The sequence below is a fragment of the Cynoglossus semilaevis genome, chromosome 9 (genome assembly GCF_000523025.1).
Source record: "Cynoglossus semilaevis isolate Cse_v1.0 chromosome 9, Cse_v1.0, whole genome shotgun sequence".
In the NCBI taxonomy this organism is placed as follows: Eukaryota; Metazoa; Chordata; class Actinopteri; order Pleuronectiformes; family Cynoglossidae; genus Cynoglossus; species Cynoglossus semilaevis.
Window position 1 is genome coordinate 18027300 of NC_024315.1, and position 15730 is coordinate 18043029.

General features: G+C 41.8%; 1 protein-coding gene across 4 annotated transcripts in view; it reads right to left on the reverse strand.

Moving 5' to 3' along the window:
- The window catches only part of LOC103384279 (endonuclease V), a 55887-nt gene that overhangs the window by 12127 nt on the left and 28030 nt on the right, over positions 1 to 15730 (reverse strand). Inside the window, exons 8-9 of one of the 4 annotated variants that reach the window (XM_008317741.3) lie at positions 15554 to 15623; positions 12049 to 12830 (exon numbers count right to left, since the gene is read on the reverse strand). The exons of 1 other annotated variant lie outside the window; for it this stretch is intronic. In XM_008317741.3, coding sequence (XP_008315963.1) covers positions 15555 to 15623 — 69 coding nt within the window. In that variant the 3' untranslated portion in view covers positions 12049 to 12830; position 15554. Of the gene's footprint in view, positions 1 to 12048; positions 12831 to 13678; positions 14265 to 15553; positions 15624 to 15730 lie in introns of those variants that run through there. 2 more of the 4 variants (XM_025058534.1, XM_008317740.3) reach the window with 2 other exon arrangements.

Below are 15730 nucleotides of genomic sequence, written 5' to 3' on the forward strand. Positions count from 1 at the left end.
CCCCTTCCCTCTCAGTGCTTGAATTCTGATTGGGTCAATGTGATACAATTCACTGCAATGTCTGACAGCTGTGAGCCGGAGTGTTGATGGAAGGAGAGGCAGAACGGAATGAGATGGCCGGGGAAGCAGATGAGACAGAGAGTGAAGAGCGAGGTTAGAGGCAGATGAACAAAAAGAGAGAGAGAGAGAGGGAGAGGGAGAGGGAGAGAGAGGATGTTGAAAAAGAGGGATGTGAGGAAAAAAAGGATCCAGTGTTTGAAGCCGACATTAAAGCGCAGGCTATAAAAAAAAAGGCAGCTGAGCCCTGACACTGATGGAGGGGAGGAGGAGGAGGAGGAGGAGAGAGAAGAAGTAGAGAGGAGGAGAGAAATGAGGAGGAAGCTCTGTTGATGCCCATCAGAGACGGAGAAAAAGCTGCACCACTGCAAAGATCCACCCACAGACCTACTGTAGAGACAGTACAATATTACGCCAGGTTTAATTATGACCTCATTTCAACTTTCACTTTGTACCATGGCAGGTGCGACGTGAACAGCAGCTCTCAATAGTCAGACTAAAGATGATTTTCCTGGATTCCATTTGTTGTTGTTGAAAAACCGACGTTTGCCCAGATTTCAAATTTGCTCTTTTATTTACGTATGTATTTGTTTTATCCATTAGTTATCGACTCATCTCTCATGTCCACCTTTACTACGTCTATGAAAACGTCCTCCTCGTCTCCATCTCGGACCTCCTCTACAAACCTTCCACTATGTCTCCTTAGCACATGTCCAAACCATGTCAAAACCATTTCTAAAATATCTATCGTAAAAGTTCTGCACACAGATCTTGGCCCTTGTATGATGTCATTCCCAACCCTCGTGCTGCGGCCCATAAGGGTCTGAAAACTAAAATGATTTATTTACTGCAGATCATTTGTCTACATGACAGTGATAGGCAGAAAAATGACCGTATTTTCTGGACTATAAGTTGCTCCGGAGTATAAGTCACACTAGCCAAAAAAAAAAAAAAAAAAAAAAAAATCATAATGAGGAAGTAAACTCTAGCGGCCGTCAGTGTGAAAATAACGAACATGTACATTTTCAGTCGCACAGGAGTAGCAGATACTGGAACATAAGCCTAGAGTGCCCTCTAGCGGCCGTCAGTGTGACAATAAGAAACATGGTAAATTATATATTTTAATATATAAGTCGCACCTGAGTACAAGTCGGGAACCTAGCCAAAAGTGCGACTTATAGTGCGGAAAATACGGTATATATTCTTACACTAGATGGCGCGTTTCCTACTGAGAAAGTAGATTTTGAGTTAAATGAAACTAAAATATATTCAATATATTTTATCACAAATACTTTTAGGGACACTATGGTTCAGGCCACGTTTTCTTTTTAATGTAAAATATTTGCCGTGGCTCAAACGGAAGAGACGGCGAAACTCCGCCGTACGGGTTACAGCGTGAAGCATGTAGTGTACCTACGCAGTACCTACGCAGTAGCACGCCGACATGACGTCCATAAATCCTAGAGCGTAAGTAGACGTTTGCGTGCGGGGAAAACAAATAACACACTTGTGTGACATTTGAGTTTGCAGGCAAACATCAACACTGCTGATTCACTGCTCATCTCACCGACGAATCACAGCGCGGCTCCTCGCCTGCAGCGAAAAACACCATATTACTCTGATGCAAATGGACCGTAGTGATGCATGGAAGTGGTGACTGTATGTGTGTGTACGTGTACTTTGTGTGTATGTGTGTGTGTACGTGTGTGTGCTTTAAGGAAACAAACAGGTAATGCCGGACAGCGTTGCTCCACACCAACCTCCATGACGCTCAACCGTGGGCTGTGGTGGAACAGCCCAGAGGCTGAGGACTGCTTATTACCAGTAATGATGTGTGTGAGGGTGAGAGGTGTGTATGGAAGTGTGCGAGCGTGTGTATGTGTGTGTTCTTTTTCCCAGAATTCTAAGCAAACACGATGGCGTAAACAGACTCAGACTGAGAGGCGATTCGTGTAAAGATCATCCCAGGAGAAGGTGAATGAAATGTGATCGACTTAACGTATGTGTGTGTGTTTTGGGAAGTTAACAACACTGAAGTGATTATGGACAGGGATTCGAACCCAAGATTTGAACACATCAGAGTTAATGAGAAAAGTCCATCCAAAGATTGATCTCTTTATCAATCAATCTTTTCACCGCTGCACTGACTGATCACTGAACATCACCAGAACAAACCAACAGCAGGAACAAACCGGAACAGATCTGTTAGGTTTTCATTTAGCAGGTGTTGCGGTGTCAGGTGAGACAGCTGCTGGAGCAGCTCTGGCTCCATCAGGTGTCTGATTTATGTTAAATGTCTGGGTTGGATAACGGCAGTCGAAACAGTTCTGGTCGGTTTGTTAATCAGAATGTACTCCAATTGGTCGGTCCGCGGTCGGCATCATCAAAAATTCGGGACATAAAAAAGGCCGTAGGCCAGGCATGGGCAAACTAAGGCCCGGGGGCCGGATGCGGCCCGTTCAGGTTTGTAAACCGACCTGCCGAACTTGTCCAAATTATATAATTGGTTTGTATTGTAATTCTGCCTTTCACCTGCAATGCCCACGTTTTCCCTAGAGATGGCGTAGAGAAGGCTAAAATGCTAAAAGCGTTTTAGCATTTTAGCCTTTATGCATGACCTTTATCTTAGTTCACGTGACCGCTCCATCTATCTGCTCCTGACCGATCTGATACCCAAGCCCAGACGCTCTACTTAACTTTGTACGACCTTGCCTTAAGCTAGGACACTACCGCTATAGCCGGTCCGATCTGATACCAAAACCCAGACGCTCTACTTAACTTTGCACGACATGCCTTAAGCTAGCAAACTACCGCCGTGAAGAATTCTGACCAATCCTGATCAGTGTGACCTAGCATAGATCACTGGATGGCGAAGCAACGGCGGTACGCACAGAAACTAGCTGACGGACAGATTTATTCAAGCAGTGATTGTGAATAAACTTGTTGAAAAGTTCTATCCATCCATCATCGTACGCTTATCGCGGGGCAACAGTCTGAGCAGGGACACCCAGACTTCCCTCTCCCTCGACACTGGGCCGATACAGCGACCGCAGCACCGATCCGCCCGTCAATCTCTCGTTCCATCCGTCCGTCACTCGCGAACAAGACCCCAAGATACTTAAACTCCTAAGTTCTAATTGTGTTGATATAATTTCCCCAGTGATATTTTTCATATTCCACATCATCATTCAACAAACACACAGACCCAAAACACAAGTAACAAACAAAAAAACAAAATCAATTCTGCTCGTTATTCCCTCAGGTCTCCATACCCCTGCTTTGAAGGAGCGTGAACTTTGCTGGCAAGCTTAAAAGAGAGGCCGGATACGTTTCCCATCGGGACAAATATCGGAGAAATAGAGGCTTTGAAGAATACTGAGCTGTCGTAACGAAAGGTGTATGAATCATTTTTAAAGGGCCACACACGAATAAGAGAGGAGCACGATTTTCACAGGCGGCTAAATACCAGACAGATTCCAAATGCAGCAACCAAAGCTCCAGACGTGTTAACACTGCTGAGAGCCTGTGGTGTTTATCTAATACAACACAGCACAAAATTACTGAGGACACACCCCCCCCCAGCATCACACAACACACTGACAACTTTGCCTTTGAGCACAGACCAGCATCACACAACACACTGACAACTTCGCAGAAAATCGCAGGATGTTATTGAGATTTCAGGATCTTAATCTGGATCAGGAAATATGAAAATTGCGATTAAATAAGAGAAAAAGTCAATGCGACCAACATCAGACTCCAATGTGAACTATCCATGGTCCTGAAGTGACCTGAAGTAAATTCCTAATGTTAATTGCATTACTTTAAAAGTAAGACCTTAATGCAATTAATAAATATCAAATATCTTCACAGAGGAAGAACTCCTCTGGTACAGTGAGCGCCAGCTGCTGCCTGAACACCGAGATGGATTCAAAAATCGACCGCATCCATCCATTATCTCTTTGATCCAGACATGAAGACTTTCAAGTCTCACTGCACCTTTTCTTTCTTGTTCTTTTTTTTTAGATTTTTGAATTATGTGTGGCGCTTTGGCCCAGAGGCAATGTCTCTGGGTTCCATTTGGTGTGGAACCCCAGGGTTCACCTCCTGGGCAAGTTGGTACCTTCCAGTGGACTCACCACCCGCAGGAAGGTTCAGGGAGGTTGGTACGGTGCAGTGTGATTTGGGTGGCGGTCATGGCGACTGCTGCCCCCGCGACCCGGTAACGGATGAAAATGGATGGATGGATGGATTTTTGAATTATATTCACACTTTTTCTCACAGATTTGAAAAAACAAATAAATCTATCTGCCGTACTAAGGAGATCTCCCAGACCAGAATGTCAACATCCCCCCACTGACCGCATCCACTATCGTCACCTACTTGAAGGAGGAGAAACAGTCGCATGGAAAAGGTCAAAGCACAATGACGGCGGACAGAAACAGACAGGTGCGTATTCTATTGATCAACCTGTCACGGTGTTTTCTGTTCCACGGCCGTTGAGTTGACTCCGCAGGCGCTGCTGTGCCTTTGACTCAACCATGCGAGAAAGAAGGACAGAGTCTCCACAGAGTGGTCAGAATTTGCTGCAGGACAAGTAAACCTAACCTCAACGTTTGGAAAATATTTTCATAAGCAGGTGCCTTAAGGCCAAACCTTCAAATCATGTAAACCTGACGATTCCCCAAATCTGGGAAAATTCCATCTTAAAAATATGTTATCATATACCGTAGGATCTCTGAATACAAAATGACGAAAACGATGTGCAGACGTGTGGGTTTGGACGCAGGTGTTTAAATAATAAAAGTCAACTCTCGCTCCTCAGATTCTGTCGCCAGCCTAGCCATCGATCAAACCCCAACAAAAACCACTGAATCGTTCTTCTCAAACCTGTGCTCCTTTACCCCCCCCACTCCTCTGTCTCCCCATCTTTTATCACTGGGCCTCCGCACTTGCTCTTGTTATCACCGAGGAGCGCGCAAGCTTTCGTGTCACCGCGTGCGATGACGAAGGTGGCAGCGGTGAAAAACGAGGCAGGTGGTGGCAATTCATCAACCCCTTGAAGGAGGCAGCGAGCGGCGGCGGAAAGGACGGATAAAGAGAAGGGGGAGAAGGAGGGCACAATCCTCTTAATGTCTGCAGGCTTTCAAGACAAGAGACTCCCTCAACATCATCCTCCGTCTCTTCTTAACTCTGCTCGGCTCACAGGGTTCTGACTCTTTGACGATTCGCTCAACAAACGAGGCCCGTTTCTTTGGGTTGCACACAGTTTGTAATTCTGTTACATGACGGACACAGAATGCCTTTTGAAGACTCCCAATTAAGTTCAATTCATCCCGAACAGATGCCACGATATTAAAAAGTGACCTAGAGAAAGCGACGCCCGGCACTGAAGTAAGGGTCTCATTGACTCCCCCTGGTGTTTCTCAAATTGCAACTTTGCCCTTTATTAGCTCCATAAGGTTCCGTAAACTTTAACTAGGTCACCAACATTCAGCAAGCAGCCCCCAAAACATTACAGAGAAGTGGTGTCAAACTACAGTTCCCCTTGAAGGGCCGGTTGTAAATGGGAGACCGTATAGATTTGGGGTCCCCAACCCCTGGTTCGCAGACCAGTACCATTCCATAGGTCACTTGGTACCGGGCCGCAGAGGGACTCACTGAAAAAATGTACTTAGTTTTTACTAATTTACTGTCATATCTATTCACTTTCTTTATAATAAAGATAATCCATATTCTAAAATAATAGGTCATTCAGACTGATACTAACAGAACAGAGTCTAACAGATGTTTTATTATGAAAATATAATGCTCCTTCAATGCTCAGCACCTTGGTACCGGTCTGTAGTAACAGGTGATACTGGCTGACCAGTCCTTAGAACAAAAATGTTGGGGACCACTGGTATGTAACTACTCTATAACAGACTAAGACATGTTTCTGCATATTATTTGATTGATTATAAAAAAAAACAACTTTGAATTACTTAGGCTAAGAAACTCTGCTGCATGGACTTTACTAAATGCTTTTTAAGCTCCAGTGGGCCACACAAAACGGCTGGGCCACATTTGGCCCCCGGGCCTTAAGTTTGACATGTATGCTCTAGAGTCTCTGTCACACAACATAGAAGGTAAGAAGAATAAAAATGAATCATTGTTTAGTCCAGGGGTCACCAACGTGGTGCCCGGGGTCACCTGGTAGCCCCCGTGGTCTACCTAAGGTTTCTACAAACTAAACTAGTCAACAAGAGGGTCAAAAATTCTACTGTTACTGTGCTTTTTGAATCAGTTCCACTTGCAGTGATATTCAAATGGGTGCAGCGATGACGATGGTAAGAAGAGAGTCTACTACTGTATGTCCCAGAACTGATTATTATTACGTTGTTCAGGAAGTCTGTGTCAAAACAAGTAGCTCTTCATATTACTAAGTGCCCTGGAAGTAGCTCTCAGTTTCACAAAGGTTGGAGACCGCTGGTTTAGATTGTATTATTACTGTTATAATAGTGTTGGACAATGACCACAGTTGTGACTCATAGCCCGGTACAGTCCTCAGAACTATAAAACTGTTGTCGAAAAAAACTATTACCCAAGATCTACTAAACACTCGTATCCGGATATCTGAGGCTGAACACAAACCAGACAGAGTATCCCAGCACAGGAGTAGTATTAAGATACCCCCCCCCCACCCCCCCCACCCCGAAATCTGCACACATGACACACGCAAACTTTTCTCTTTACTAAGTTGAAAGAACACTTAGGGATTTCCCTAAAACTTTCCCCCCTAAAACGAGGTCTAAAAAAGTTATTTAAACGTTCTGTGGCGAGTGCTAATGTATGCAGATGATCGGACATTAAACACAAATTCTCACTGCTGTATGTACTGTGTGTCTTCTGTTTTATTTAAAGGCACATCTGGACACGCTGCACCAGATACGTCTGGCATCAACAACACATGGTAAAAAAGGAGCACGTCTTTTCTTTTTAAAGTTTCTGCCTCCGATGGAAATTTACAAACTCTGAGGTTTTCTTTATAAGTCTGAACAATAAATAAAACAAACGACCCAGTTTCATGTGTCTATTTACTAACAGACCACCAGGTTTAGGAATTGCTGAGTGAATCCCTTCGATCACGTGTCAAACTCAAGGCCCGGGGGCCAAATGCAGCCCGCCCAACGGCCTAAAATTAAAGTCCATGCTGCTGAGTTTCTTAACCTGATATGTTTTTTTATTACACAGAGCAATATACGATATTTGTGATTTTAATCAGTAATAATTAATTGTAGAAACGTTGTGTTAATACAACCGTACAGTCTTCCAGATACAACTATTCCTTCAAGGGAATCTGTATCGCTGATCCTGATCCTGCTGATCCTGGCCCCCCGTAGGAAATTAGTTTGAAACCCTTGCCTTAGATAACGGAAGATTAACCTAGTATAGTTCCTTCACACTTTTGTAATGTTACTGTAACGGTAATTGCGTTGGGATTTATAAACAGCACAGGACAGTACTTCCATCCGGTTCCAGGTCCCTGGTCAGGTAAAGTTCCAGGGCACTGTCATGTACCTTTGGACCTGGAGTCACAAAGAAAAAAAGCATGTCCTTGCCACTTTACTCTAACCTTAGCTAAAACAAATAAAGTGCGTTTTAATCCTTGCCCTGTTGTTAATTCCAGCTCCAAACCAAATACTGAACTTCAAAACACCCTCCTACTCATTCAGAACCACCAGAATGGACAACGTGTCCCCACAACAACAGTATTGTTTTTTCCCCGTGGCCCCGCAAGTATAGCTATACCAGGAACTGAGGACAAACACTTAACAAATGAGGAAAGGATAGTGGACAGTGGACCAATAAGAACCAATAAGATTAAACAGGAAAACAACAGAGGGAACACCTCTGGGAATTCTTGAAGCAGGAAAAAAAATGGCTTTTCCCTGAGCCCAGCATTGATTTCCACATTAATTGAATGGAAACAATGAGGATGGAAGCAGAGAGTATTGATTTACACCAATCATATTTCCATAAACTAAACCGCAATGTCAGAAATGCTTGATGCTGTTTTAAAAACACAGACTTTAATGCAGCATTAATCAGGGTTTTTTGTTTGTTTGTTTGTTTGTTCACGGTGGGAAAGATTTGTTTTATGGCCTATAAAGTGGTGTTTGGCTTACAGTCAAACAAACAGTTGGGTATTGGTTTGTACAACAGGAGGCATTTACCTTGCGTATTTATTTGTTTTAGTCCTAAAATTGTTCCAGCTAGTGATTAAATTAAAGCCTCTCTGATTGGCTGGATTCTGCCTCTGATTTTACCAACCATATGCTTGATTTCCTCAGCTAATAACCTGATGTTTTTGTCTAAGAGTTAACGCTGTCCTGTTTCACTGGGGTTTCAACCTGGTCCATTAGTAACCAGGCCTTTAGTCACTTTTGGCTATATGAATTGTGGGTAAAAGTTTTAGTTTTCAGATTACATACCTGTAAATAGTTATCGCCGATCCTGTGGTCTAATGATTTATGACTTTTGATCTTTTAATATTTATTAACTGATTAGCTAATTCTCTGTGGCTCAAACCCTCTTTGTGGCTAACTTGGAGCTTTGGCTAATTGTCAATTGATGTAGCTAATTAAAATAATGACTCATTTTCTGGCTTAAACCTTTCTGGCTAACTTTAAGCTAATTTTGGAGTTTCTTTTGTAATCTTTTGTCTTTCGTGTTTACAGAACTTTAGGTTAGGGCCTTTGGATAACATCAATTATTTTTAGCATGAACTTTAGGTTAGGGCCTTTGGATAACTAATTAGTTATTTTTAGCACTTAAGGCTAGCTATGGGATATTTCTTGGCCCTTTTAATATCACTAAGCTAACTGTAGCATTTAGCCTGCTAATTTGGATAATTAGCATTGAAACGTTTGTCTAACTTCAACTTGCTAATATTGATCATTTAGTTATGAGTCAGCTAATTCAGTTTTTTTTGCTAGAACTTTGTATCAAACGCCTGGTCCTAGAACACTTTGTGTCAGCTGATAATGCAGGGCAAAGTACACGGAATCAAATTAATAAAAAAAATACATAATTATTCGTGGCCGAGAGCCTACAACATATTTAATAATATATGTAATAAAAGAAAGGCATGTTAAATAAATGACATCATAGTTAATTATAGAGACGCACGGTCGAGTTTCATTTTAAGAGATGAAGTGAGTGGCAAAAAAAATATGAGGAATTCAAATCCCACCACGGATTTATTTTAGAGATGAAATTAATGAGTGGGTGAGATCTGGGAATAGTATTTGTCTACATATTACATAATTCCGTTGCTAAACTCACAGTGTGGATACACAGAGAGAGAGGAGAGGGAGCAGTAGATAAACACAGAGAGAGAGAGAGAAAACAGAAATATCAATAAAGCCTGTTGCCCCTGAGTCAACATAACATGTTTTATTTTCTGTCCCTCAGAAGCAGAGTTGGCATCAGAGGTGTTTACTCCAGTCTGGGTCAGTCTGAGTCTGGTAACTGGCACGCACACACACACACACACATTTTTCACGTCACAGACTGTACATCAACCAACCCTGGGCACCGAGTTGTGCAGAAGCAAGGTGTCAAAGGAGTCAAAACAAATATTGATTTAATATGGACATTTGTTAGCTCTCACGGTATTCAGTAAATTGCTAAGATGATGTTGCTATTATTTTAGGAGAATATTTTTTCTTTTCTTCCCGTAGTTAACTTATTAAACTTTCGGAAGAATTCTTTGGTCTTTTTATTGCTTACTAAATCGAATGGTTAACTTTTAGTGATGTGTTAAGAATAGATTTAACACTTGAGAATTTTTCGATCAGTTTTGTACATCAAATGTAATTAGTCCTATGGAATTATACACATATATATATCAGCTTTTCTTCAATGACCTAATTGTTATTTCATTATAATCATGAAAAAATAAAGTTAAAATCTCGAAGACTTTTCAAGCACTGTAGAGTTGGAGCATTGTCACTAATTTCAAGAACCGGGAATCAGATACCAATCGAAGGGTCTATTGAGGTCCCATAGTACGGCACGTATCACGACCCCCTTACATCCTTCATATGCCTTACAAAAAGTCATGGGTTCGACCACCCGAGGTGCCAAATACTTGCCGCCTCGACTTAGGCAGCCTGTTGCAACAAATCTACCGTTCACACAACAATTTCTCCAATGAAGGTTCACTCTGGGTCTCGACAGAGTTCAGTGGTCTGTCTTTTAGGGCCGGCAGCGTCCACATTTACCAAGGTGAAGTAAACGTTGTTCAGCAGCACTACATTTGATTGGAACAATCTTCATATTAAATCTAACAGTTTCGACCCTGGACACTTAAGGACAACAGATGCAGTACTTTCTGGACATAAAAAGGATGCTACAAAATGAGCGGACACAGTTTCGACCCTGGACACTTAAGGACAAGAGATGCAGTACTTTCTGGACATGGTACAACAACTCAGTCCAGACTGACATCAGGGCATTTTAAGTGAATGGAAACATCAACGCAACAATTCTCAGGCTGGATTTCTCTGTGTCTGTGAAATCTAACGTTCAATCTTGTCTCTTTGGACAAACAACAAAGACCTTTTCACGTTGTCTGATCGTTCTGTTCTTTGTGGACAATTTCAATTATTTTTTAACAAAAGGTATTCAATTAAAGGCAGGAATGAAGCGACAAAACTTGAATTTGTCAAAGTCAGGGTTATTTTGTCTGCACAAATATATATTTATTTGACCTATGAAAAGGCTTTCAAAAAACCAGGGAATTAAATTCAGGTGTGTAACAAATTGACACGGCATTTAAAAAAGAAAAAAGAAAAAATTCAATTAAGTTTTTCTGAGAAGAACCTTGATGTGACAAAGAGCGCTGTCTAAATAATGGCAGAAATGATGGACTGATAAATTGAGCGTCAGGTCTGTTTAAAGGATCTTTGTTAATTGCTGCCCTGGTTGAATGAAAGTAAAGGTGATTGGTCAAATGGAATGGGACAAAAATGTGAATAAAATGTGGACAGGACGATACAAGGTAATTTGATAAACAAGTTGGATGGTTGACAGTAGTCCTTTTAAGGTACCCATTATTTCTCAGTTAACTCCAAATGCACCAATGGTGTTTTTAGAGTTGGATTAATAAAGTTATAGAATAGTCATTATTGTCATTATGTTCGGTTAAAAATACTTACTTGTCTATTTAGAGGTTAAGGAGATTTTCCATCCCAGAATCTTCTGCAGGTGTGAGGAAAAGCAATCAAATTAGACAGATAGGGTCAAATTCTGCACGTATGCTGATGATATACTTCTGCTACGTTGACGAGAGATTTGAGACATGTGAACCACCCCTGTTAGCCAACCACTTTTTGAAAAAAAAAAAAAGAAGTGAACAGCCTTCAGGCTCCCTTAGTCTTTCCTGCCGTCTACTGTTTTTTTAAAGTGAGATCCAGAAGATTGTCCCCGACAAGGAGGCCTGACAAGGATTAGAGCTTATCCTCTCTTAGAAAATAGTGATAATGCTGGCTAAATTATATCTCTGAAACAGGTCAGCATCACTTGGCAGGCTGCTGAAGTTGCTGCAAATGAGCAGGTATGACGGCACCACCTTAGATAGGGATGTTCAGGGTGGATTCCATTATTTCAATTTTTACCTCTTAGACCTGGGCTCCATGCCCAAAAGAGGGGTTTTCTCCAGGGACTGTCGTTTACCTCCGTAGTCCAAAAAATCACACAGAATAAGGATTCTTTATCAGTCTTTGTTTGGAGATATGATGTCACGAATTCGATTGTAAATGGTTGCCTGGTGACAAATGAGGATAAGCTCTAATCTTTGTCAGACATTGCCAGGGATGAGGTCACTCATCTTCAGCATCTTTCTGTGAAAACAGCAGACGACAGGAAAGGCTCTGAGAGTGTGAAGGATGTCGACTGAATATTCTTAAACGGTGGTTTGAGAACCATCGTCTATTTTTTTTTTTGTGTGCAACAGCCATAACACTGAGCTGACCTTGTTCTTCTGTCACAACACAGTGATAAAGGGCAGGGCTGAAGGTCACGGCATTTCCTGCGTTGTGTCTCAAATCTCTCTTCACCATAGCAGTACATCATCAGCATAAGTGCTGACTTTGACCCGCTCTGTCCGATCATCGCCTGTTTTATTTTCATCACGCTTCGGAAGATCCTGAGATTTAAAATCCACTCCACTGCGTCACATAGACAAGTACCAAACATGACTTCAATTGAGACGTGAACTAGAGGGCGCTGTTCCATCAGTTTGTCATCGAAAACATTATGTCAAGTTTGCTGCACAGCAAAATCTCTCAATTTGAATTGTATTATTAGCAGATTCATTTATGTCAGGGATTTAAACAATCACATTAACGTAGCAAGATACAACCCGCGGTCATGAGTGTGACGAAGTCTGTTCAGGTAAATAACTTGAATGAGAAGCAGGACGCTCATTTAAACCAAACTGGAACTGTTAAAGAAACAATACAGGGGGCAAAAGGTGAGAGAGGATTGAGCTCCTAAAACCACTGTCTCTCTTAAACCACTTTAATCCTCATCACTTCCTCTCTTTATCTCATTCTCTCATTGATTTTTCCAGACGTGTGCTCATTCCTCTCATCCCTCTGTGCCCTGTTGTTTTCTTCCTCTGTCTGAATCTCTTCTCATCTCCTCTCCTGCCGCTGCGTCTTTCACGTCTCTCCGTCTTTGACAGAGACAGATACTCTGCCACCTCGGGACACAACCGCAGCCCACTGCAGACACGATGCTAAATTTCACAACAGGTTTCAGGGCTGCTTGGGAAAACACCAGTAACTGCTAACTGCACATGCCGCCGACGTAACCGAAAGATGCTGAGACCTTGTCTAGTGGATAATGTAAGACGTCTTTGAAACAAATTGATATGATTTCATTCAAATACTGGCAAATACGTTTAAAGACCGCAAAAAGATTCCCACGTTTTAGGTTTTTACGTTACATAAAATATGAAAAACCTTTAAGTTGCACTTGTGATGGGAGCTTAGGGAAAACAGAAAAGTTGAGAAATGTTAGGTTATCATAGAAATCCCTTAATGTTAGACTTAAATTCAGCCAAACGGAGAGATTTGCCAAAGTATGGGTAAGATATATGGAAGGCCAGACAATTTGATAAATCCTAAAATGTACACGGCAGACAAAAAAAACCCTGATAAAACAGCATGTATGTACTTTTACTGCAAAAAATATTGCTGTTAATTTTGTTGGGCAAAAAAATAGAATTGCCATATACATGAATTAAAAATGAGTCACAAGAGAGAAAAATTAATAACTTTAGCTGGAAAAAATAGAAAAAATGCTAACACTGCAAAATACCAAAAAAGCGAAAATATAAAGTTTGTTCAAACCCAACAACAACAACAATGCAGGTTAGCCATGAAGGCTAAAACATATTAGGTAGCTAAAAGTACAATTTAAATGTTGAAAGCTAGAATTTGGAGGAGGCGGGAAGGAGGTGGGCTTAGACTAGCAAGGAAAGCGCTAAAAGTTATATCAAACACAATAGCTACATTTGATGAGAGAGTGAATGAATGAGTGAGTGAGTGAGTGAGTGAGTGAATAAGTAAACGACCGAATGAGTGGGTGGGTAGGTGGGTGGGTGAGTGAGTGGGTGAGTGCAGAGCTTTGTTAAGGCCTGGAGGAGACTTCTCCAGCTGCTAACTCAGCACAAACCCTCCCTTTCTTCCGTTCCGAGTCTTTGTGAAGAGACTGATCAAAGACAGCAGTGCACTCAGAGGATTCACCCAGCTTCTGATCGGATAAACACGGACACTGTATTATGTTCCCAGCGGGAGAAAGTAAAGGTTGTGTAAGACGGGGGGGGGATCGCCTCCAGCCTACGTGTGAGGGATTGAGAGCCATGAAAACATACAACAGGAGAAGGAGCCGAGCTGTAACCTGCATGTTCATATTTTACAGTTCTTTACCTATAATAAAGGAGGAGGATGGGGGGCTGAATGATGAAGCATCGGAGCGCGTTAATGATGTGCAGCTTTGATCAGTTATAGGAGGCCGGGCCTAAGTGAGCACTGCTGCCGGTTTTTCAGATGAGAACCCCAGCATCAAAGGCTTCTCTCTGCTCATCGCCGCCTCTTCTGACGTCTCTGTATAACCCAAGGCGTCCTTGGCCCACCTCTGCCCCGTGCACACCCCTCCAAAATTTAAAAAAAAAAAAAAAGGAAAAGAAAAGAATCTGTCAAAAGCTCCTAAACTCTTCAACTCTGCGCCTCCTCCGCAGTAACATCACTGACAGAGGGAAAGGAAGTTCAAGTTCCCATCTTAGAGCAAACCCAACGTCAAAACCAGCTGCAGCGCAACTTCTACATGACCTGATTGATTTAAGAAAGCCGAGCTAGGATTTCACAAGTTCACTTTTCAAAATCTAATCTAATATTTATCTTTTATTTGTTATTGAAGGGCAATGTACATTAATGAACATTTAAAGATAAAATTGAAATGCATCCAATTGTAGCTAAAAGGTTAATTCCCAATACGAGATATTATGATTTCTGATGGGCCTGAAATTTGTCAAAGTGTCAAATTGAGATTTTGGTCGACCTTTTTAAAATGATATTTGAAAGTGAGATTACTGTCTAGCATAAGGCCTAGATATTTGTATTTATTTACATTTATTTGGATTTTCTGGCCAGAAATAAAAACGTCAGGTTCTGTGTTTGATTTCTTAGTTTTCACTGTAAGCTGTGCAGCAGCCTCTGAGTAGTACTCGTTACCTTATGCCTCGTATTTCCGAACTACAAGTCGCTCTGGAGTATAAGTCGCATCAACCAGCTAGAGTGCCCTCTAGCGGCTGTCAGTGTGAAAATAACAAACATGTACATTTTCAGTGGTACAGGAGTAGCAGATACTGGTACACAAGCCTAGAGTGCCCTCTAGCGGCCGTCAGTGAAAATAACGAACATGTGAAATTATATATTTTAAGATATAAGTCGCAACTTTTTACTATAAGTGTGACTTATAGTAAATACGGTAATTTCTTGTGTTTGTTGACAGACAAGTGCTATACCAAAGTAGAGTTATTTTTATGCGCCTTATAGAACTCGCAAGGTAAACGAACAAATTCAACCTAATTTAGAAAAACACGTCATCAATTCAAAAGGAACATTTTTTTGTGTGATCATAATGATCCAAACTGCTTCTGGCTGTTCTCACTCCCTGACTTTCTGCCTCATTTAAACAGCCAATCAAACGGGGCTGCAAAGGTTTCTTCCCAGCAAACCTGGATTTACTTTCAGATTTGGGGAAATTCCTTAATGAGTCACTTCTTCAGGGCCTTTTAATCCTATTTTAAGCCGGTGTAAATCAAGCCTCTAACCATGTGCCAGGCTTCCACACTCAGGTTATTTCTGCAAGTGTATGTGTGAAGGCGTGTGTTTGTTGCACTGTGTGATAACAACGTTGATGTGTGCTTTCTGACGCTTACCTCATTCTCCACTTCCCGAATCTGCAGCTGGGAAGCGTGAGCGAAGGTACTCTCTGGAGCGGTAGTCGGCCTGTGGAGGAAAACAAAAGAGGCGGAGGAAGAGTGGAGAACAGGCGAGAGAAGGAAGACGACAAAAAAAAAAAAAAAAAACACCGAGTTGTGGTTTAACAAGTTGTC